General features: G+C 39.4%; 2 protein-coding genes across 7 annotated transcripts in view; one reads left to right on the top strand and one right to left on the bottom strand.

Moving 5' to 3' along the window:
- Positions 1 to 25,331, bottom strand: part of SEC24A (SEC24 homolog A, COPII coat complex component) — a 110,776-nt gene that overhangs the window by 61,609 nt on the left and 23,836 nt on the right. For 2 of the 5 annotated variants that reach the window (XM_070465388.1, XM_070465391.1), the window contains exons 1-3: positions 8,512 to 8,528; positions 7,837 to 7,904; positions 6,047 to 6,937 (exon numbers count right to left, since the gene is read on the bottom strand). In XM_070465388.1, the coding sequence (XP_070321489.1) occupies positions 6,047 to 6,143 (97 nt within the window). In that variant the 5' untranslated portion in view covers positions 6,144 to 6,937; positions 7,837 to 7,904; positions 8,512 to 8,528. Of the gene's footprint in view, positions 1 to 6,046; positions 6,938 to 7,836; positions 7,917 to 8,511; positions 8,529 to 14,514; positions 14,771 to 25,331 lie in introns of those variants that run through there. The other 3 variants (XM_070465389.1, XM_070465390.1, XM_020908024.2) reach the window with 3 other exon arrangements.
- Positions 15,196 to 25,331, top strand: part of SAR1B (secretion associated Ras related GTPase 1B) — a 28,230-nt gene continuing 18,094 nt past the window's right edge. The window contains exons 1-3 of one of the 2 annotated variants that reach the window (XM_020908028.2): positions 15,198 to 15,305; positions 23,875 to 24,016; positions 25,126 to 25,201. In XM_020908028.2, the coding sequence (XP_020763687.1) occupies positions 25,144 to 25,201 (58 nt within the window). In that variant the 5' untranslated portion in view covers positions 15,198 to 15,305; positions 23,875 to 24,016; positions 25,126 to 25,143. Of the gene's footprint in view, positions 15,306 to 23,874; positions 24,017 to 25,125; positions 25,202 to 25,331 lie in introns of both variants that reach the window. The other variant, XM_020908026.2, reaches the window with a different exon arrangement.

Here is a 25,331-nt window from a genome sequence, read left to right as displayed (position 1 = left end):
GAGTAAGAAAAGAGCCAGCCACAGAAATCATGTGAAAGAATACATGTTTACTGTTAATTTTTAAAATACTATTTATTATTTATTTATTTTTACTGCTCTGGGTCTTCACTGCTACACACAAGTCTTCTCTCATTGCGGTGCTCCGGCTTCTCGTTGCAGTGGCTTCTCTTGATGCAACTCGCAGGCTTGAGAGCACGGGCACAGTAGTTGTGGCATACAGGCTCAGCTGCTCCAAGGCATGTGGCCTCTTACTCAGACCAGGGATCGGGCCCATGTTCCTTGCACTGGCAGGTGGTTTCTTAACCACTGGGCCACAAAGAAAGCTCATATTGTATTGTTTTGTTTTGTTTAGAAAGGAAGAAAAAGAAGGGAACTAGGTTAGAAAGCTCCAAAGATCACCAATATTTTAGGAGAAAGAGAGCAATTAGAGAGAGGGACGAAAAATATTTTTTGTAACTTAATAACCAAGAAATTATTTGTGGCTTTATTAAGGGCAGTATTGGTGGATGTATAAAAGTAGAAGCCAAATTTGAAATTATATTAAAGAAACAAATGAGAGATTAAAATAAATGCAGGTGACTGCTTCTCAATCACCTAACCAGAAGTTTCAGAAACAAAGAGAACCTAGGTTCTACGTTTATAAATTCCAATTTTATACTTGATGGAATCCCAGAACCTAAACTAGTAAAATTTATGGTCTAAATTTTACCACTGTACATGTACTGGTGATTCTCACATACTTCAGAATAAACTTTATGAACTTTAGAATCCACTGATACATAAAAATGATACTCCCAGAATGGTTTCCCCAACGACTTGAGATCTTGTATTCTTAAACAACTCATTCACCAATCCATTCAGTAAATATATGCATGTGCTCAGTTGCTCAGTCATGTCTGACTCTTAGTGACTTTATGGACTGAAGCCTTCCAGTATCCTCTGTCCATGGGATTTTCCAGGCAAGAATACTGGAGTGGGTTGCCATTTCCTCCTCCAGAGGATCTTCCAACCCAAGAATTGAACCTGCATCTCCTTCATTGCAGGTAGGTTCTTTATCAGTGAACCACCAGGAAGCCCCAGTAATATACAATGAGCTACTACTTGCCAGGGACAGTTTACACTTTCTACCTACCATTCATGAATTCAAATGACTAAACCAGTTCAAATTAATTCAAGGCTCTCTTGAATATGGTTCCATTAGTTATGGTGTCCTACATGAAAGTAAATAAAAGTCACAGAAAAGTAGCCAAATATTCAAAACATTGTGCTTTAGATGGCAATGTTTTACTTAAATTTTGAAAAGTTCCTTCTGTGTGTGTGCTTTTAAATACAACAGATCTGGAGAACAAGTCAATTATAGAGAGAAAAAAAATGATTTAGCACCTCTCCCTGACATCAAAATACACTCTGATCACTTACAGTTGACCAACTGACACTCTAAGTGCAACAAATGGATGCTACTGCATGAGGACAATTTGTGGATCAGTGACTAAATAGAATGGCTTTAAAGAAAGCAATGAAAGGGGCAAGAGCAAATGCTAAGAATCAAAGTGGGGGCATCAGCAGTTTCAAGAAGTACAAGACATTTATGAGATGTGATGCTGAAATAGCAAAGAAATGGACTCAGTACTAACAAAAGTGAGGGTCTGGTCATGTATTAATTATAATCCAAAGGAAACTATGCTGGGTGGCAATTTCAAAAAATATCAACATTTACTCTAAGTATATATATCTATCTACATAAAGAAACCAAAGGAAAGCTTCTGTTTCTTGATCCAGGCATAACCACCAGGCAAGCTGAATAAATAAGACTGCCAAGTTTAAATCTAGGTTCCACAACATATTAGCTGTGTAACCTTGAATGAGTTGCTTGACCACTCATCTTTGTTTCCTGGTCAGTAAACCTAACAGTTCTCATATTACAGGGCTGTTATGAGGATTAAATGAAATGATGCATATAATGCAATCTAGCACAATGACTAGGAATAGAGTAAGTACGTGATAAATGCTAATTCTTATTGTTACTATTTTATTTCTTTTAGGAATTCCCAGTCTATCAGCAGAGTCCAAACAGAAGCTCAATGTAGTCAATTCTACTAGAGGTATGCAAAGTCTTATGGGCTTCCCTGGTAGCTCAGACAGTAAAGAATTTGCCTGCAGCGCAAGAGACGCGGGGTTGAATCCCTGGGTCAGGAAGATCCCCTGGAGAAGGAAATGGCTACCCACTCCAGTATACTTGCTTGGAGAATCCCCTGACAAGAGGAGCCTGGCGGGCTATAGTCCATGGAGTCACAAAGGGTTGGACATGACTGAGTGACTAAGCCTGCACACGTGCAGTCCTGTACGACTCCAAAGTTACTGTGCCCACTGAAAACACTAAAAGGACCTCAGCCACAACAATCAGTTAGAGATCACATGCCAATTTTAGTCTCAGCACTAAAGACTTCATATGGGACTTCCTTCCCTGGTTGCACAGTGGATAAGAATCTATCTGCCAATGCAAAGGACACAGGTTCAATCCCTGATCTGGCAAGACCCTACATGCCCTGGAGCAACTAGGCCCCTGCACCACCACTACTGAGCCCGCGCACCCTAGAGCCTGTGCTCCAAAGAGAGGCTGCTGCAATGAGGAATCTGCGCACGCAAGGGAGTAGCTGCAAACAGGAAAAGCCCACACAAATCAACCAAGACCCAGGGCGGCTAAAAATAAATAACCAATTTTTTTTTAAAGACTGCCTATATTAAAAATACACAATCATAATTATGGTTTACCTCATAGAAACTAAAAGAGATTTAATTTCTGCCATGCCTAAAATAGAGATATGAGCACAAGTTAAACTGATGACTAACCCATACATCACATTCTACTATATTTCAGCTGATAGTGAGAGACACAACTTGGTGACTGAACAACAATAACTGTACAAAAATCCACAGAAAATTTCACCAGAAAGAAAACAGTTGAAAATGAGCTCAAGTCTTATAATGAACAAGTCAATACATGTTTAGTGAACTAAACTGCAAATACCCAATTCTAAAATCATTCAACAAAACTGGTAATTTCTTAAATGTGCTAGACACCATGCGAGTCTGCTGGAGAGAAGATGATGAGCAAAAACAGATATTCTTGCCCTCATAGGACTTACAGTCTAGAGGGAAAACATACTATTTTATAAAATTATAATGTAACAGGGGAACGAATCTGGGTGGAAGAGAGAATGTAGAATATCCTTCTCACTCTTAACCTATAAGGGGAAAAGCTGAGTATTACATAGATATTACAAAAAGTGTTAATAAAACTACAGTTTCTAACTGCCTTGACAAATTGACTCAAATAGTCAACAAAGGAGCTAATTACAAGTGGGAGTCATGATTTGCTTTTAGTCTTTATTATATGGTAATCAGATGAAAATCTGCCAGCTTAAGTAGTCTTGCAGTTTCAGTGTCAACTTCTGCAAAGGAAATGAATGTACCCAAATCTACACAGAGACTTAGAAAAACCATTCTAGACAACCTTTGGATTGTAGTGCAATGTAATAATCAACCACAGAAAGAAATGTCCAGATGTATGAGGTATTCTGTAATAACACTATACAATATGAAAATAAGTTACAGAAAAACAAAAGAGTTGACTCAATCAATTTTTAAATTATAATCTTAAAAAAAAGGAAGCTCCAACTAAACTCTAATGCATACTTTAGGCATGCTACATTAAACCTAAAGCATGAGAATTCAATAGCATTTAAGCAGCAGTGCCTAGAAAGAGTTAACCCAAAAAAATTAGATCTAGCACTGAACTTTTTTTTCACCTTTTAGAGAAATACCCTTCCCTCCAATTCTCCACCACATCCCTCCTCTCTTTATTATTAGTGATCAATGTGAACAATAACGGAACCCAATGCAGGATATTAGCCATTTTACTGAAAATACTTTTACGAAAAAACTTTAGAAATAGGGTTTATAAAAAGAATGCCAAAGTTATATCTTAACAAGGGTGTATACCACATGACCCAACTATTCTAGTTTTATGCGTTTATCAAAGAATACAAAAGCACTAATTCAGAAAGATGTATGTACCCCTGTGCTCACTACAGCATTATTTACAGCAGCCAAGATATGGAAATAACCTAACTGTCCATCAATGGATGAATGGATAAAGATGTTATAGACACACACACAATGGAATATTAATATAATTCAGTCATAAATAGAATGAAATCCTGCCATTTGCAAGAACATGGATGGAACTTGAAGGTACTATGCTAAGTGAAATAAGCAGACAAAGAAAGATAAATACCATGTAATTTCACTCACATTTAGAAGCTAAAAAAAAAACAAAGTAAGTGAACAGACAAAATAAAACAAAAACTCATCAATACAGAGATCAGATTAGTGGTTACCAGAAGGGAAGGGGGTTGGGGAAATGGGTGAAGGGGTCAACTGTATAGTGATGGATGGTAACTGGACCTGTGGTGGTGATCACTTTGTGGTGTATGTCAAATTATAATGCTGTACACTTGAAACTTATTTTCTAGAAAGTGGGGGTACACATTTGCAATCCTATGACTTCCTTCCCTATCTGAGTCCCAAATAGGCTCTGAGCAAGCTGTGTACACAAGACTCCCTTTTTATTCTCTTTTATAATCCTAAGGACAGAACTGGAGCATGCAACAAATGTCTGTTGGACTGGATCAAATCAACATAGTGACAACATCTCCAATACAGTATACACAATGGCTAAACTGCTTTACCATTTCAAAATTATCAAAACTATACCTATGTATAAGTTTGCAAGCATATTTGCAGGATTTACCATTTAAAGCTCCTGTAAAAGTGCAACTTAAAGAAGAAAAACAGTCATATGGCATCTTGCTTAAGAGTTTTGGCCTTAATGTCTTAAAGTCATTTCATCCTCAGTGAAAATGCAACTAACTAGCCTAGAATAAAAAATAGTTTACATAATCTGTTACCATAAGTTTGGGAAAAAACAATTGATTCAATTTAATACCATTTCAGTGCTTACTCTCACTTATTCTTGCTACTGCCTACATACCTGCCTACTCATAGACATTTTAAAAAGTCTTTTGGAGCCTTCTTTGTAAAGAAAACAGTAGTCTCTAAAAACAATGTAAATTAGCTATTTTAGTCAGTGGCTATTTTCTCGAACTTAACAGAAATCTTAGATGTCAATGGGAAACTGAAGCATTTTAATATTATTCTACTAGTTTTGTTTCCAAGAACTAAAGATTTATAAGTAAACTGGTAACCTGGAAAACCGTTGGGAGAACATCTGTCTTTATTATAAGTTCTTTATGATTATAAAGAACTTAGCAAATCACAACATAGGACAATTTAAAGAATCCTAGAAAGAGTATAAAATCAGAAGACATCCTCACACCGAATGACAAATTACTGTGCCACATGTACACTCTGGCCAGAGGTTCACAGACTTTGTGTCCAATCACTTTCCAAGTGATGTAACGACCTCTGGAAATCAAACAGGAGATCCTCCCCTTCTAAAGCTGAAAAACTGAACAGGTGGCCTAGGTACAATTCCGGGAAGGTTCAGGGAGAGAGGAGCAGGCCCTAAAGAGGCAAAGCATAATCCTCCATTCATCTCCGCAGGTTCACACTGAGTACTTAATGCAGGCCCGACCGGACCGAAATGAGTCAGACCCCAAACCGTGCTCTCCAGAAGACGAAGGTGAGGTGGCGCGGAGAGAAAGGGCACGTAAACAGATGCCAAGAGCCTTGCATGCGAGTTGTGAGGTACAGACGGAGTCTGTTTTTCACCCATGTATACCCAGGGCGTTTTATACAGCAAGTGCTCAGCAACTGTGTGCTGAACGAAAGAATAAATAAATATGAAACACTAAGACGAGTCGCGGTCCCTGTGGCTCAGCTTCCCAGCTCCAGGAGCTCCTGACCCTGGCAGGGAAGTCACTCTCGCCTGCTGTCCCCTCAGACGGAGGCAACAACCAAAGGTCAACTCGGGCCGGGGCCCAAACTTCGCCTTCCCCAGCTCTCAACACCCAGAGGTACTTACCGTTGGTGTAGGGAGACCCCGACGCCGAGGCGGCCCCGTTCTGGGCCTGGAGGCCGGTGGAGGCGCCGCCAGAGGCGGGTATCCCGGGCTGGGACATGACGACTTTTATAGGGGTCTGGTCGGGGTCTGAGACAGCCCCAAGCCGAGAGTTGAAAAACGACGGCTGGAAGCCAGGAGGGGGCTAACGACTTAGGACTGAAAGCCGGATAGAGAGAGGGCGGCGCAGGGAGCCCTACGCATGGCGCCGCATTCTCTCCAGTCCGCCGGCGGTCAGAGCTTGGCCTGGGTGCCGAGGCTTGAATGTCGGGCCGGTGGGGCCGAGAACGCCGGGTTGGAAAGCAGCAGCCAAGCGGAGAGAGACCGAGGGAGGCCCCGACCGGAACTGCCTGTCAGCCGCTGGGCGCGCAGGCGCAATCGGGACACGTGGCACTTCCGGCTCCGGCCTCGCAGCGGCAGCCGCAGTCGGTGAGCTCTTCTCTCCCGGCGGGGCTGCCCTGAAGCCACTTGACAGCTCCGAGTGTCCCGGCCCGAAGGACCGTGCTCGGCCTCTCCTGCCACGTCACTGACTCTCACCGTCGGCCGGAAGTGGCGTGTGTCACCGACACGGAAATCCCCGCCGTCGTGAACGCGGCAAGGCCGGGATCTGAGGACAGTCAGGGTTTCAGTGGCAGCCTTCGAGGGGTGGGACTGACAGTTCTCCAGTTTTTGTGAAGATTACCTGAGAGGACAGACTTCATTGTCCTCTGTTGAACCGATTAATGTTTATCACGGTATTTCATGTCACATTTCATCATATTCCAGGTGTAATTTATAAGGGATTTTTTTTTAAAGGTTAATTAGGTATAGGTGTTCAAAGTAATCAAATCGAAGAGGAGGCCTTTGCTTTTTGACCTGGGGATTCAAAAGTAATTTTAATTTTGAAACTCGCTGATTCATATAGCAAGTCATGCCAAAGTTCATTAACATATTTAAATGGCAATTTTATTTCCTCTTCTAAGAATTTAAAGTACAACATTCAAACTTCCTTTCTAGGCAAGGTGACTTCTTTTTTTCTTGCAAGTAGACTTTTTTTTTTTTTCACTTTTGAGACTAAAGGGAGGTAGAAACTGGAATGATTAGACAACAAAGTTAATGACATCAGTGATCATATTAGCCACCTTCTTATACTTGGGTTTTTCCTGTCCTGAGCTGATGATAAAGCCCTCCTTTCAACTATAGATTTGTATCGTTGACTAAAATGTCTTGCCAAGGGTTTCAAAATCTGTGAAAGGTGAAATACATCTTAACTCATTTAATATCAAATGCCTACTATGAAATGTTATATTGCATACAAAAGAGTAAGAACTAAACTGCTGTGAGAGGCCTGAAAACAGTAAGAATTCAAATAACTACCTGTTAACTTTTATCTTTTTTTTTCATCATTTGCCTCATATGTGTAAAAATGTGTTTGCTGTGCATGAAATTGAAAAACTCAATTCCTTTGTACAAGATACAAGTACACAGTCTTTAGAATGAAGATGATACTTTTGGTCAAAATGTTTTTAGCTTAGGGCCCCATCACAAAAATCCCAAAGCATATGTCCCAAGACCACTTGAAAAGATACACAATCACAAGCCTCTCAATGGTTTTAAGATACATAAACACAAGTCTATTTTCTCAGAAACTGAACCTCCCTGAGCTTAGAAAAATCAGTGTTACTCTTCAAAAGAGCAAATCCTTAAGCCTGGACTCAAACTTGCATTAGTTTAATTCTTTTTATGCAACATTTTAATGATCTTGGTTTACTAACCTTGGCATCGGAGTTTGATTTGGTTAAATCAAGTTTTCTTTGGACTTTGTTCTGTTTAAGCAATATCTCTGTTCAGAAAAAAAAAAAAAAAAACAGCAACTGATGAAGTAGAATTAGCCATTTTAAAAAGCAAGTAACCTCTGGTTCAATCAGGTTAAATAAACATAAATAATTTGCTAATAAGTAAACAATGCTTTTTCTAAAATGTGTCACACCCCTATGTATCCCTGTTGCTATTATCACCCCCACTCCAAAAACAAAAACAAGAAACAAAACTATGGTTAAGTCTTTCAAGTGTTTTTTACATTTTCAATGTAATCAGCTTTAAAATATTGAAGGAAAAGGCATTATTTGTCATCTGCACACCCTGAGGAATAGTAGGAAAGAAGTTTAAGTAACTGAGGTGGGAAAACATACTTAAACAGTTAAGTACTTTTCATATTTAAATATCCACACAGTGCCAAATCCTCTGGCTTCTTAAAGTGTGGCCACATAAATTTTATGGAAAAATTATTAGTACTATTACCAGTTGTTAAAGGTATTGATATTTCTTTGATCAATTATTATATCTATACTACCATACACTTTTCTAAACTAATGTCAATAATATATTCTACTTTGTAATCCTTGATTTCCAGAACAGGACCCTTCTACCACATATGCCTCTCCACATACCTATGTCACATTTTCTGTACATTATTTTCAGAGCCTTCAACCCTGTTCAAGAAAATTATAAACAATAAAATAAGTGACACAAAAGTGTTTCAGTAAAATAAGTGACACAAAAGTGTTTCAGTAAAGAGGCAGCATTATACTAAGAATATTTCATTGACTTTTGATTCCTTATTTAGACCCTAAAAAGGGAGATGCATTCCTAATAAAACCTGCTGATGTGCAGATGTGGACTTAGGCTCATGCCAGCCTAAGTCCACCTTGCTTGCCTGCTCATAACTACTGAACTGGCAGCTGATAAGCAGGATCAATTCTGCTTATTTTTCAGGATAATGGAAATTATTTTAGGTCTTCTAGTTACTTTTTAAAATTTGTTCTATTTCAAACAAAGAACTAGTTTCAATTACAAACAGCAGGTTTCTTTTGAAACTGTCTTGTGGTTCCATTTTAGAAACAGTGCCTTTGGCCTCATTTGCCTCTCACAGGACATCTGTTTGTATCTGAAGTCAGTGGTTCTGAAGGTGCAAGCTCAGTTATCCCACACCAAGGCAGTAAATTGCTTTCTTTGAAAACGTTTCAATTTTATGTAGTTCTCACTGCCCACTCTAGTTAGTTTTCATCATATCACACTTGAACTTTCAGGATGGTCTTTCTGCTTTCAATCTCTCCCACCCATCCTTCATGTTGAACTGAGCTCCGAAGTACTGATTCCACTTTTATTTTCCTATACCTCTAAACCTGTAATTGCTCCCTTTACCTGCTCCATCAAGTTAAAGTTTCTCTGCATGAGTTTTCTCTTCTCATTCTGAGTAAAATCCAAAGTCCAACTCATAGCCTTCAAGGCTTCAGATCACTCAGCCAGCCTTATTATCTCTCTCATCATCTTCTACACTCCCTCTCACTCACTACTCCAGACACACTATTAGTTTTTTCTTTTTTAGACCTAAAGAAACAACACTGTACAAAGAATATTTCATTGACTTTGATTCCTTATTTAGGAATAAGGAATCTCTCTAGGCATACAAGCACAAGTCTGCCTTAATTCTTATTTCCCATTACCTGGGATGCTCTTCCCCAAGACACTCATCCAGCTCAATCTCTCACCCTTTCTTTAGTCAAATGGTACCTTATGGTGAGGCCTTTTCTGAACACCCTGTACAACAGCATACTCTCCCTGCTGACTATCTATCCCTCCCATCCTTTTTTTTTTTCTTTACAGCACTTACCAGCAGTGTTATATATTTGTGTTGGTTGGGAAGATCCCCTGGAGAAGGAAATGGCAGCCCACTCCAGTATTCTTACCTGGAAAATCCCAGGGACCTCGGAGCCTGGTAGGCTACCGTCCAAGGGGTCCCACAGAGTCGGACACGACTGAGTGACTTCTTTCACTTTCACGCTTATCTTTCTTCAATGGAATAAAATTTTATATACCTCATGACAGTTTTAAGGTAATCATTTTGATTTCATGTCTGTCTCCTTGGTTAGACCATAAGAGAGACCAGGGCCTGTGTCCTGTTCAACTCTGTATTCTCAACACATGGTTTGGGGCCTCACATTTAACAGGTGTTCAATGAACATTTTTGAATGGATAAATTTAAAGTGCCATCTCATAGATCAATGGAACAGAATAGAAAGCCCAGAGATAAATCCACGAACCTATGGTCACCTTATCTTCGACAAAGGAGGCAAGGATATACAATGGAAAAAAGACAATCTTTTTAACAAGTGGTGCTGGGAAAACTGGTCAACCACCTGTAAAAGAATGAAACTAGAACACTTTCTAACACCATACACAAAAATAAACTCAAAATGGATTAAACACTGCAATGATGTAAAGTAATTAGCCTCCAACTAATAAAAATAAATGGAAAAAAAATGGATTAAAGATCTAAATGTAAGACCAGAAACTATAAAACTCCTAGAGGAGAACATAGGCAAAACACTCTCCGACATAAATCACAGCAGGATCCTCTATGACCCACATCCCAGAATTTTAGAAACAAAAGCAAAAATAAACAAATGGGACCTAATGAAACTTAAAAGCTTTTGCACAACAAAGGAAACTATAAGCAAGGTGAAAAGACAGTCCTCAGATTGGGAGAAAATAATAGCAAACGAAGCAACAGACAAAGGATTAATCTCAAAAATATACAAGCAACTCCTCCAGTTCAACTCCAGAAAAATACATGACCCAATCAAAAAATGGGCCAAAGAACTAAACAGATTATTTCTCCAAGGAAGACTTACAGGTGGCAAAAAAACACATGAAAAGATGCTCAACATCACTCATTATCAGAGAAATGCAAATCAAAACCACAATGAGGTACCATTACACACCAGTCAGGATGGCTGCTATCCAAAAGTCTACAAGCAATAAATGCTGGAGAGGGTGTGGAGAAAAGGGAACCCTCTTACACTGTTGGTGGGAATGCAAATTAGTACAGCCACTATGGAAAACAGTGTGGAGATTTCTTAAAAAGCTGGAAATAGAACTGCCACATGACCCAGCAATCCCACTTCTGGGCATACACACCGAGGAAACCAGATCTGAAAGAGACACGTGCACCCCAATGTTCATCGCAGCACTGTTTATAATAGCCAGGACATGGAAGCAACCTAGATGCCCATCAGCAGACGAATGGATGAGGAAGCTGTGGTACATATACACCATGGAATATTACTCAGCCATTAAAAAGAATTCATTTGAATCAGTTCTAATGAGATGGATGAAACTGGAGCGCATTATACAGAGCGAAGTAAGCCAGAAAGATAAAGACCATTACAGTATACTAACACATATATATGGAATTTAGAAAGATGGTAACGATAACCCTATATGCAAAACAGAAAAAGAGACTCAGATGTATAGAACAGACTTGTGGACTCTGTGGGAGAAGGCGAGGGTGGGATGTTTCAAGAGAACAGCATTGAAACATGTATATTATCTAGGGTGAAACAGATCACCAGCCCAGGTTGGATGCATGAGACAAGTGCTCAGGCCTGGTGCACTGGGAAGACCCAGAGGGATCAGGTGGAGAGGGAGGTGGGAGGGGGGACCGGGATGGGGAATACATGTAAATCCATAGCTAATTCATTTCAATGTATGACAAAAACCACTGCAATGTTGTAAAGTAATTAGCCTCCAACTAATAAAAATAAATGGAAAAAAATAAAATAAAATAAAAAAAAATAAACTGTCATCTCTTCCAATCTTCTATTCAGAATATTTTGACCCTCATTTGTTCACTACTATAAGTTCCTATTGCACTTGGAGACTAAATCACACCACTAGCACTTAATTTCTGAAGTATCATGTTCTCTAATTCTTTTATTCTTAACTATTATGCTACATTGTGTCCCATCTGATACTGACCTGTAGTGTAGCTGAAATACTGTCAGTGTCTGGTCAGACTTTATCTCCTCTGGGTAGCTGGTACAATATCAAAGGCCCACTCTTTCCTTATATCTCTCTGTCCCTGCCTATCCACATATACTCTGGCACCATGGTATCAGAAATCTGAAATATAAATTCCCTTCTAAACTATCTTTTCACCATATTATCTACTGGATGACTTCACCAGCTCCTTCATTAACTGATTTATTCATTCATTCAACAAATACTGATTAAATGCCTTCCATATGACAGGCACCAAGAAAAAACAACAGGACAGACAGGGTCTCTTCCTTCTGTGGAGTCTTCAGTGGAGGAAATGCAATAAAAATGTAAATAAATATACCTTTTTAAATTTTGAACTTGATAAGTGCTGTTGAGGTACTGGTAGTAAGATAGAGACTAGGAAGCAGGGACTTGATGTGGATAGAATGGTTAGGACATGAGGTGACATTTAAGCTGTGATCTAAAGGACAAGGAAGTTAGCTATACAAAGGGAGAATATGGGGAGAAGTAGGACTCTGGGCAAAGGGAACAGCACCTACAAGAGCTCAGAGACAGGAATGAGCTTGCTGTGGTGAGCAAGACAGAATGGCACAAGATGAGATTGGAGAAATATAGGAGGCAGAGCAGCAAGAGCCTTATAAGGCATTGTAAAGACTTTATAGACTTTGCGAAGCAATTGAAGAATGTTAAACAGTAGAGTAATTAAATTCATGCTTTAAAATGAATGCATCAAAAAATCAATCCAATAGCTGTGAAGATAACCAATTGATGGGGAAAGAAGAGTTGCTGCAGTAACCCAGGCCACAGATGACAGTGACCTGCAGTAAAGTGGTTGTACAGGAGATAGAAGTAGACTCACTAAGCCAGGTTAAATCTTGGAACTTTGGTATTTCCTCTACTTTTGCTACCAACATGTAATCAATCACACATAGGTTCTAACTTCTACAATTTCTCACACCTGACTCTCTATTTCTTTGTTCCCACTGATCCAGCACTGCCCCATATTACCTCTCACCTCTGTGATTGCAGCTGTCTCATTACGAATCTCAGTTTTCGGTCCTTATCTGTTCCAATACAACCCACACACTGCTGCCAGAGCAAACTTTCAAAAATAGGATTCTGACCCTGTTTCTGTTCTGCTCAGAACCTCCAAAAGGCTCTATAGCTTGGGAGTCTACATCCTTGGTGGATGTAGTGGAAAGCTACAGTGGAAAGCTATTTAGTCAAAGCATAATACTTGCCTGGTGCTTTGCCCATCTCTGTTCCTTTCTAAATGTTATTCTCACATTATATATTATCCCTGCTGAATATTAATCCCCATTTTACATATGTAGTAACTGAAACTTCAAGTGATTACTGTTAGAACCATAATCTGTAGCTGTACTCTATTAAAATACAGTCATTAAAATTAATGATTTAGAAGAATACTTGATTATATTGAAATGTTTTTAATTTTAAATGTTTTACAAAACTGTTCATAGTATGATTATAATCTTATAAAAATGTTTATATCTGTGAGGTGTGACAGAGGATGATTTTTGTTTCCATTTTTCTTGACTTTCCAAACTTTTTAACCATGATTGTGTATTACTTTTATCATATTAGTCATCAAAAAGCTCAAGGGTAAATATCTTACATATCCTGTAAGGCTCTCCTCAAACACTGATATCTCCTGCCTCTCCACTCCCTCACCCCTACCAGAAGTTTGTAGTTTGTTATCCTTTCTCTCCTCCTACCTTCTTTTATAATCAGTTGTGAATTAAAATATCTCCCAGCCAAATCAAAAGGTCCTGGAAGAAAGAGACTGTCTTGCTTATTGTCATTCCCCCATTCCTAATCGATTTACAGTCTATTGCTGAAGTCAGCAGGAATCATAATTTAGATTTCTATCTAAAGGCTAATTCAAATGCCAAGGATATCAGGAATATCTTTTCAAATTCTGGAAAAGAGCTGTGGCATAATCTTGAGAAGCCCAGTGAAGTGCCTCAAGCCACTTAAAAGTATTTATTTTCAGGGGGAGAAAGGCTCAAGAGGGAGACGATATATGTATAATTATGGCTGATTAGCATTTTTGTGTGGCAGAAACCAACACAACACTGTAAAGCAATTATCCTCCAATTTTTTAAAAAAAGCATTTATTAAACTAAAGTGAAGACTAGATCTGTGGAAAGGAGAATAAAGGGAAACCCAGACTAGAATAGCAGGCTCCTCCAACTTAGACCAATGGACTCTAGTGAAATTCTTTATCCCCCTGAGGACAAAAATGTACCTAAGTCTTTTATATTATGAATGAATCACTTGCTCGAATGTATTCAGCACCTATAGTATGCCAAGCACTGAAAATGTGTTCAACAGGAGAAAAGGCAGATATGGTTCTTGACCTAAGGAAGCTGATAGAATGCCTGTTGGGGAGGCTTTGGATAAATAATCATATTTTAATTGTAAAATTATAAGCAAGATAACTTCAATCAATCATAAGATAAATTGTACAGTTGCTGGGGAAACCTGAAATAAAGGGCTTAACTGAATCTGAGAGGGAGTCTGATGAGAGAGCTATTGGTGTTGAGACCTGAAGAGTGTGCAGGAGTTAGCCGGGTGGAGGGAGCTACCTGCGGAAGCCGTTCTGGCAGAAAGAATGACAAGTGAGAAGCGAGGACCAATGGAGTAAGTCATTTCCTGAGGCTAGGATGAAAGAGGGGGAGATCCAGCAGAGCCAGTAATAGGCTTGTTGGGAATCTATCGAAGAACTGCTTCAGTCTCCAAGCACCTCCTTGTTCTGTCCGCATCACCGAGAAAGAATCCTAGGCTTGAGAGCAATCTTGGAAGCACTGCCATCACATTTTCATTCAAGGCACCCGAGTATTCCTATTTGAATAAATTTAAGAAAAGTAACATCCATGAGCAAAAAACAGCAGAGTCAAGACAGTCTTAAAGATCAACATTCATTAGCAAAGAACGACGGAGTAAAGACAGCCTTGTTGAAAGCTCAACACATTATCTGGCACATAGTTACGTTTTTTAAATTACTCGTTGAACTCAAGAAACAGGTGCACTTTGAAAATGTAATTTATTTTAAAAGAAAGAAAAGAGGATGTCACGTATAATTTCCCCAAGCTAAGCACCGGTGTTACCTTCTCTGCCTGAAACTCCTTCAGGCCCGTGTGGGCAGCAGGTCCCACCTCGGAGCGCACTCAACCGCGGGATTGTCCGCGGAACCGCCGGAAGGCGGAACTGCAGGCGCTCGGCACTGCTGTCCTGCGAACCTTCGCGAGTGAAGCACCCGCCGGCCCGGAAGGCGCTAACGCGAACTACGGCCGCGGCAGCCATCGTTCTTTGCAGTTCGGTGTCGGAGTGAATAGGGCCGACTCCAAACAAGGAATTGCGTTTTCTCCAACCGCAGGTAAGTGGCGGCCTCTCGTCCCAGAAGAACTGGCGGGCGGCAGCTGTCGATCCCGGGGAAGGAGCGCCTTTGGGGCTGGGCCCACTCGATGCCCCTGCCTATAGCCGGGCCGGGAAGGGGCTCCTGTTTTTCGCCCTGGAATCCGGCGGCGGGAAAGACGACAGGTTCCTTTCATGCTTCGCGGGGCCACTCTGACGGCCATCTGGATAGGACACCGCTGCTGTCAAATGGTGGTAATTTCAGGAATCAAATAGATGACTCTGAACTGCAGCCAAGCCCTTCCTTGCCCTTAGCCTCAGTTTCCTTACCAGGTAAGGTGAAGGCTGCAGGGATCATTGACAGCTCAGAGGCAGTGACGCGACGTGTTGTTTTCAACTCTCCCACACAGTGTGGGGACAAATCGAGCTTTCCTTACTACCAGTAGTTAACGTTTTCCCATTGCCCAAGTCCCAGTTGAGCGGGGGAAAGATATACCATACTCTTGGGGGGAAAGCTGCAATTATTTACAGACTGTCCCAAGAGTTTCCAACAATGTTTAAATACTGACTTTGACAACAGCTGAAACTCTTGACATCGGTGACCAAAAGAACCAAACTCGTCAGGAATTTTAAGGTATTAGGTACATTGGACAGAATGAGCTGAAGAAATACTTTTAATTTGAAAAAGTAAACCCATTATTAGTTGCACATTTTTATCTCACACTTAAGACTGTCCTGCGTTCAGTGTTAGGACACCAATTAGAGTCTCAATGAGGCAAATGAAAGAGGGAAAGGAACATTTGTTGTCTACTATGTGTAAGGCGCTAATGTACTTTTTGTTCATTACACGAACCAAAAGGTTTAGTTCCATACAGCCATCCACTGAGGGAATAGTAGTATCTCTGTTTTACAAATGAGAAATAAGGAAGGTTTACATTTTGTCAACAATTAGTGGTGCTGATATTTCAAAATAATCTGCATACCAAATATTTTAGTGGACTTGCATTGTCATCAAAATATTTTGAATTTTAAAAACTTTAGGATAGTTCATTGACGTTTCCTGAGTTTGTGGAAGAGGAAGGTGTTGCCATCATTTTAGAAATATTAGAGAAGCAGTCATTAATTACTCAGACTAGCAGTTTACATAGGGTACATTTTAACTCCTTTGCTTTGCACTTTGAGCAAGAATTGAGTCCAAAGAATAGGCTATCAGAAATGGAAATCAGTGCCATATATTTGAAGCTTATAAATCAGAATTCTGTAGTAATGATTCATTATTTCTCCACCCTTTTAAGTACACTTGGCTGAAAATCATTTATTTTTCTGCAAAACGTTACTAAGCAAGTAATTTTCAGATCATGGTATTGAAAAGTTTACCTTCCTTGTATGTAGCTTTTAGTACAATTTGAGTTAAAAGTATTTTAATGATTGAATTAGCCATTGCTTATGTCAGTTTTTATTTTAATTCATTATAGGTAAGTTCAGTACTTTTAAGATTTTTTTTGATGTGGGCCAGTTACAGTGTTTATTGAATTTGTTACAGTATTGCTTATGTTTTTATGGTTTGGTTTTTTGGCCACCCGAGGCATGTGGGATCTTAGCTCCCCGACCAGGGATCTAATCCACATCCCCTGCATTGGAAGGCCTCTGGAGTCTTAACCACTGAACTGCCAGGGAAGTCCCTCATAGCTTTTTAAAATATATAGTTTTTTCCCTTTTCCTCTTAAAAAAATCCAACTTATATCTGTCACAGATTTAACCTTATTTCAGTCGAGCATCACTCTTCCTTAAAGGAAAATGGAGTATGTACTTTTTGTTCATTACATGAACCAAAAGATTTAGTTCCATTTTTATAATGGCTAAACATTCAGTCCTCAAATGTTTTCTTGAGTTTTTTATTTGCATCACTGTTTCAGTACTTTAAAGGTTGTAAAAAGAAAATCTAATAATTTTAGGGGTGGGTATTTAAAAGCAACCTTATTTTGAAACATTCAACATCATCAGTGTCCATACTTGTATGGACATTGGCCCTCCTTATCCAGGGATTCTGTTTCTGAACATTCAAGAACGGATAGAAAATATTTGGGGAAAAAAATTCCAGAAAGTTTGAAAAAGTGAAACTTCAATTTGCCAAGTGCTGACAACCATTTACATGGCATTTACATTGCATTTACAACTATTTGCTTTGTGTTAGATCCTTTAAGTAATTGAGAGATTATTTAAAGTATACTAGAGGAAGTGCGAAGACTGTATGTAAATACTATGACATTTTTATATAAGGGACTTAAGGAGAGGGTGTGGGGTGTAGAGGCCTGGAAACAATCCTCTAGGTCCCCAAGGGACCAAGCACAGGGCCTTGTTGAAATTCTACAAAACATGGCCAGAATTTGGCCTTTGTATTTCTAGTGCTGTTTGAAACTGAGAGAGGGGTATTTATAGTTCCTAAATTGGTTTACAGATAGTATATTGATCTTATGGAATTTGTGCACTTTATAATTACAAGCCTGATGAAACTGTGTAGAAAGTTATGATCAATCTCTTCTACTGAAATTTCCTTACCTGGATTTGAAGGAAACTATTCTAGTGCTTTTTTGGTGACAGTGATGTTGTTGTTAATATTTAAAGTAAAATCAGAACATCATTAAAAATCTTTTTCTTAGTAGTAGTTATTAATATTGAAGTTGATTTCAAAATTGGCATTGAAAGTTCTGGGCTTTGATTTTCAATTGATTTAGTCTAAATTAATACCACCTTATATGGAATATTCAAAGTATTTTCATGTATGTTATTGTATTTAATCATTCTTAACACTCTGTGAGGCAGGCGGTATTTCCCTTATACCGAAGAGCAAACTGGGGCTCATAAAGAATGGCTTTCCCAGGATGAAATTATAGTATTTCAAAAGAAGAACATTCAGGACTTCCCTGGTAGTCTAGTGGTTGAGACTCCATGCTTCCACCACAGGGGCACAGGTTCAATCCCTGGTGGGGGAAGTTCTACATGCCATGTAATACGGCCGGGTAAGAGGCAGGGATGCACATTCAGTTTAGATTTTTTAAAATCTAGGACATCCATTCTACCTCATTCATTTTACCACAGCTCTACCATGCTTTGCTTCCCAAAGTTATTAATGTATTTACTCTAGAATCCTATTCTCAATACGATTGATCTCCTTAGAATATTCTAGTTTTTATTTTCTACCAGCACTACTTTTTGGAGTATTTGTATCTTGTCATCTTATGTTTATTTTTTCTCTTATGTATGTTTTCTAAAAGTTCACACCTAAATGATTTTGCTAAATTACTTACATTGTTATTGTTTAGTTGCCAAGTCATATCTGACTGTTTTGCGACTCCATGGATTGAAGCCTGCCAGGCTCCTCTTTCCATAGGATTTCCCAGGCAAGAATACTGGAATGGGTTGCCATTTCCTTTTCCAGGGGATCATTCTGACCCAGGGATTGAACCCGGTCTCCTAAATTGGCAGGCAGATTCTCTGTCGCTGAGCCATCTGAGAAGCCCAAATTATTTTGTTGTCGTTCAGGCACCCAGTCGTGTCCGACTCTTTGCGACCCCATGGACTGCAGCACACTAGGCTTCCCTGTCTGTCATCTCCCAGAGCTTGCTCAAACTCATGTCCATTGAATTGGTAGATGCCATCCAACCATCTCATCCTCTGTCATCCCCTTCTCCTCCTGCCTTCCATCTTTCCCAGATCAGGGTCTTTTCCAATGAGTCGGTTCTTTAATTTTTTAAAAATAATTTTATGGAGAGAGTACATACCATAGAGGATAGTTGTACATAACACTACTGAGCACTGTAAGTGTACAATTGAGTGTTTTTAGTTTACTCATGTTGTGCAACCATCACCAGTAACTCCAGAAACATTTTTATCACCCCAAAAGAAACCCAGTACTCATTAGCCACTCCCAATTTCACCTTCCCCCGCAGTCTGACAACAACCAATCTACTGACTCTAAAGAGTTGACTATTCTGGACTATTTCATATAAATGGAATCATCCTTATAAGTTTAATGTGACAAGGCTTTCAAAAGTTATTTGTAATCTGAGAATTTCTTTTCCATTACACCCTTTGCACTGATTTTCATATTACTTGAGTAGATCACTTTTCTAATCTGTGGGGCAATTTTTCCTGTTTGGTGTTCATGCAATAAATAAATCTGCTGACGTGTATATGTTTCCTTGTTCTTGACCTTTGCTTTTCACATGTCTTAATAGTGTGTTCATGGTGTTGTGTAACCTGTTCTCAGGGCTCAGGTATCTGTTTGCGGCTAAGTAACTTTTATTCTTAGTTGGCATTTTTACCTCTACTTTAAAATGACTAATGACTCCTAGCTTGTTTTAAAGATCTCAGAAGCCGTGACTTTATAGAAATATAAATATCTAATTAATTTCTGAAGAAGAGTTTCCCCATATATGTTATTAGTTATCTTGGGACAAATTTTACAAAAGCAAATCCTTCACAAAAAATCCATTTATCTGCATGGCTACCCTCTCTACCATCTTACCCACTCTACCCTCCCTCAGTCTTTCACCTACCAACAGTCATCTTCAGTAAGGACTTTGCCACTTGACTCACAGTCCTGCTTTCTGTAATGCTCCTCTCCAATCTTCTGGTGATTCCACCGCCTATCAGCGTGGACAGTACTTTGGAGCTTGCCACCACTCAGACCTTCCTTAAATTCTGAATCTACATTTTCCTCCACTTTGCTGGCACAGTTCTGATCACCTTTCACTTCTTGCACTCTTTTACTACATCTGTATCTGCTATTTTTAACTGAAGACTCTTCCCCTATTCTTCCAGTTCTATTCTGTGAGAAGCCTGCTTTTGACCCCCACCCATTCCGTACTCTGTCTACCTCTGTAACTATCCATGTAGCCTGAACGTCCGATCAGACCATTTCAGCCTCTGTCACTAGTGCTCTCAAATTCTTGTTCCCCTTTTTTCATTTGCTCTTCTGGAAGTCCCTAATACACATTTGCTCCTTATTCTCTAAAGCTGAGCACTGCTGGGGCGGGGCCGGGGGAGCAGCGGGAGGGCTAAAAGTCAGTGCAGACTGCACTGCTGTGAATGTTTCAGTCTTAGCAATTGGCTCTTTTTAGCCATCTTTTAACTTGATCTTTCCCCCACAGTAGCTATTCTAATCCTCACTCTGCTCCTCAGAATTTCTCTACACTCCTTTACCTTTCCTGGCCTTCCTTCCTTTTCATCTTAGAGAAAGAGAGCGTGCTCTCTGCCCAGGCTCCTCTTGAGACTTTGCCCCTTCTGGTTAATTCCCTCTCTTGCTCATCTTTAACTTATTCCTTGCCACTAGCTCCTTCCTTTCAGTTTATCAACATTATCAAGCCTCACCTTCCCCTAAGAAGAAAATCTCACTTCCCTCACCCCATTTCGAATTTTTTGCCAGAAGAATTTCCTCACTGCCTCCACCTGCTAACTTCCATCTCATTCTCTTCTCAATAATATCAATAACAGAGGCCAGATTTTAAATACTTATTTTGTGCGTTTTATCTTGTTTGCTCATAAAACCCCCTGAGAGATTTTAATTTGTTCAGGGTCACACAGCTCCACTGGGACTTAAGTCCTGGCTGTCGGCTCTCCTGTACTACCACGTCACTGTGAGCTGCTCAGGCTCTGAACAGCTGTCTCCGTGTCACCAAAGCTAGCAGTGACATCTCTGCATATAATGTGACTGACTTCTTTTCTTGCCTGTCTCTTCTAGTTCTTTTACCCTTCCTGGGTTCTGTTGGTTCTTCCACCTGTATCTGTACCTTGAAGACTATCTCAAGTGAGAATTAATTTCTTCCATAGCATTTGGCAAGGAGACTCTAGGCAGAGATGATGGGAAAACATTCTGATGCTGGGAAGGATAATGGGCAGATGTTTTAAGGTAAAGTACAGGTCTCCAGCAAGCAGTTTACTTTAGCCCAGGGAAAGCTACAAGTAGGGAAGTGATATGTATTATAAGCTTGGAAAGGTAGCTACAAGTAAGATGTGGAACAGTGGACCAAGGAGTTTGACTGTATCATCTCTCAGCTCACAAACCTCCATTGGCTCTCCATCCACAAGCAGAATGGCCATGTAATTTAACACCTAAATCAGGACCCTTTTGAGAAGGGAAGCACTATTAATGATTACACTGAGAAAACTTTACTGAGACTATCCCCAGCCAACTGGGAGTTACAATCACCCTGACTATGCAACAAGTCCGAGATGACATTTTGGTGAAGCTACTCTGGAGGGTATGTACAACTGGGTAGAAACACATTTTGATGTTAAGATGGTAATTTAGGAAAGTGACACAAGGATTTTGACCAGGTGGCTCCTTGAGAATCAAAGAAAATGCAGAAATTGATAGAACTAAGGAATGACTGGCCATGGGATGTGAGGGAGAAGAAGGAATTACATGTCAGAGTCATGAGCTGGAGTAATTTTTAAATGTTATGTAATAATTTAAATAACTTTAAACCTTTAAAACTATTGTTATAAAGCTTTAGAGAGCCAATGCAATGTAAGGAAAAGGGGGATGGATGTGGAAGTCAGACTCATGCTTGAAACTTAGATGTGCCAATCACTAAAAGTTGAATTTTACTTGTAACTTCAGCTTCTTCTGCAAAATGCAATCAATAATATATTTATTCTGAAAGGTTATTGAGGTGTTTTGTTATTGTTGTTGACTTTTTTGTTGTTGTTGAGGTATTTAGTGATGATATTTGTAAAGTGCCTAATACTGTAGGCCACGTAGTGGAAGAAATAATAATAATAGCAGTTAAAATTGAGTGCTTCCTCCATGCTCAGTACTAAATACTTTGTGTGTAGTAATTAATCTTCACAACAACCATCTCAGATAGGTATTGTTATCCCCATTTTACAGATGAGGAAAGTGAAATAAGTTACTTAAAATGTTAGTAAAGTCTTAGCTCCAGAGCTGCTGCTCTTAACCTCTAGATCATACTGCTCACAGAGGTTTAATAAATGGTAGCTGGTATTTTTTTGTTTTGCTCCATTTTATTAAATTGAAATGCAGATTCAGCATTTTTTCTTACGTTCACATATTAAAAGTAGCCAGCATGAAAACCAAATGTCTAAATTTAATCTCAGATTTGTTTATCAGTCTGGCTTCTGCACACTAATCAGCACCCATTGATTTTTACTCTCAGTCTCCATCCCCTAATCCCAGTTACATCATCTAACAATTCCTGGCTTTTGGCTGTAGCCATTTAGGCTGTGGTACCCAATCACCATCCTTTTCCTTAGCTGTACCCTGTTGTCACCACAGAACTGAGAAAATAGGACTCTGAGTGTCGAGACAAGCAGGACTGGTTTCTCTCGCTCTCATACATAATATAAAGTGTCATTTGTGAGCGCACTGTACCTCTTTCAGGCTCCCCTGGTGGCTCAGCCGGTCAAGAATCCGCCGGCAGTGCGGGAGACCTCAGTTCGATCCCTGGGTTGGGAAGATCCCCTGGAGCAGGGAAAGGCTACTCACTCCAGTGTTCTAGCCTGGAGAATCCCATGGACTACACAGTCCATGGGGTCGCAAAGAGTCAGACACGACTGAGCGACTTTCACTTCACTATACCTCTTTCTGTTAGTATGCACACACATACCTCATGTCTTTTTTTTGTTGTTGTAATTTATTTTTGGCTGTGGTGAGTCTTTGTTGCTCCATGAGCTTTGATTTAGTTGTGGTAAGCACTGGCAACTCTCTAGTTGAGGTACACAGGCTTTTATTGTGGTGGCTTTTCTTGTTGGGGAACATGGGCTCTAGGGTTCACAAGCTTCAGTGGCCCATGGGCTCAATAGCTGTGGCTCCCGCTCTAAAGCATAGACTCAATAGCTGTGGTGCACGGGCTCAGTTGCTCCGCAGCTTGTGGGATCTTCCCAGCTCAGGGATCAAACCCGTGTCTCCTGCACAGGCAGGTGGATTCTTCACCACCGAGCCACCAGGGAAGCCCCCGTCATCTCTCTGTTATTTACTTTAACTGTGTTGTCTCTATGCTCTTATGATCATTACTCCGCTGGTAGCTTAGGACTTACAACATGGGCATTTCCCCCGCCTTGTGCTTGAGTAATTCTTGAAACCCTATAGGGTGAGTTGTTACCATTTGAGATAATATCCTCTTCAGCTTTAACATTTTTCAGTTTAGTTGTATTTGTGTAGCTAATTTATCACTCTATAACCTTTTTGAGAGAATGAGCCATGTTTGTCATCAGTATTTGTATTCCCCATGATGTCCAGCTTAGGACCCTGGATGTAATATGAGCTAGGTAAGTAGGTATTGAATTAGAAAGAAAAAAAACTCAACACACCACTGCTTTATTTGATTCTCTACAGTGAAAATTATTATGGTTTCCTTCGAAAGGCATATACCAAGCCACTTGTATATATTTTTTCTGTCTCAATTTATCCATGACCTAAAATGATAATAGTAGAAGGAGTAGTAATTTTCAACTTGTAAAATAACAACTTCTAAGGTAATAGATTATTCTTACATAATTATGTCACTGTTGTAGTTACAGTATCACATTCTTGTGATACTGACAAATGAAACTATTTATTTTGCCAGTGTTAATCTGGAAGTCAACTGGTTGTAAGAACAAAATTCTACTTACGCTGGTACAAGCAAGAAGTTAATAGAAGAGGGGAGAAGCTACTGCCAGGATCCAGGGAATCTCTTAGTAAATACTGCTGGGCCTTGTGCAAACTAGGTAGGCTGTCGCTTCTCTGTTTCTCACTCTCAAGGTGATGTGGTCTCAACATCTTAACCCTCTAGGAAATGCTGAGCCTGGTGGGCCCATCTTTGTCCAGCTTAGCCCACTTTGGAGGAAAGGTGCCTAAAGAAAGGAGGGCTATGTGTTGTACTTTGTCTAAAGAATAGCAAATATAGCACAACCCTTCAAACTTTTCAGAGTTGGCCCTAGTTTGGAGCCTAGGTTCTTTTGTTCAGCTCTAGAAAATGAACTTCGTTGATCAAAAGCATATTTTTTTATAAGTGATACTTCTTTTCTAAAGATACATTTTCTCTTGTTTTTCATATTAGGTATATTAGTTTATTAAGTACATGTCAGGTAAATGCTGAATTGAACTATACTCTGCATTTTCTAGTCTGATTTAGTAATTTTTTTTTTTTTACATTTAGTAACATGATTACAATTTGAAAAATGCAAAAAGATAATAAACCCAGAAATATACTGTCTGGTACCAACTGCTTCAAAAGACCCAAACAAAAAGAAAAAGAGTTTTTACTCCCCATAGGTAAAATCAGATTCAGAAACTTATGTCATGATCATAAATTTCCTCTCTTTTCCTTTTGGCTCCTGTCTTTCCCTCTACTCCAAGGTTTTTGGTAAATATTTCATAGGCAATAGAATTTAATTTACTATTGAACATAGATTATTTCTAAAAATTCTATTATGTAACACTTTGATGAACATCTTTATACATAAAGCCTTTCCATATTTAGGACAATTTCTAAAATTCTTGGGTCAATTTGTATCACCAGATACATTATTGCCAAATTGGTTTTTAAAAAGATTTGTTCCAGTTTATACTGCCATTAATAATGCTTCTTTTACCACATTTTTTCTAGTCTTGACTGTTATAATTATTTTTCATGTTTGCTACTTTGCTAGGCAGGTCTCTACATGGTATTTTAATGGCATTTTATTTTTTATGTATCAGTATAGACCAGGTTAGACTGGCCTGGAAGAGTATTTAACTCTTTGTAGTAAGGTTGCTGTAGAATTATTTACTCACAGTTGATGTTTAATGTCATTGCTATTTAATATTGACCACTAAATCCCACTTTTTTTTCCAGACCTTATAAGATTTGGCTATGTCCTTCATATTTGACTGGATTTACAGTGGTTTCAGCAGTGTGCTACAGTTTTTAGGTAATGTTGGCCCTTTGTTCTCTTTTGTTATCCCATTTAATCCTACTTACATAAAAGTGTCTTTTATTTGTCTAGAGCCTCTTTATATGTAACCCTGTAGTTACAGATGTGGGCTTTGGAATCATACAAA

The sequence above is a fragment of the Odocoileus virginianus genome, chromosome 3 (assembly GCF_023699985.2).
Source record: "Odocoileus virginianus isolate 20LAN1187 ecotype Illinois chromosome 3, Ovbor_1.2, whole genome shotgun sequence".
NCBI classification, from domain to species: Eukaryota; Metazoa; Chordata; class Mammalia; order Artiodactyla; family Cervidae; genus Odocoileus; species Odocoileus virginianus.
This window is presented reverse-complemented; position numbering and strand designations above follow the sequence as displayed.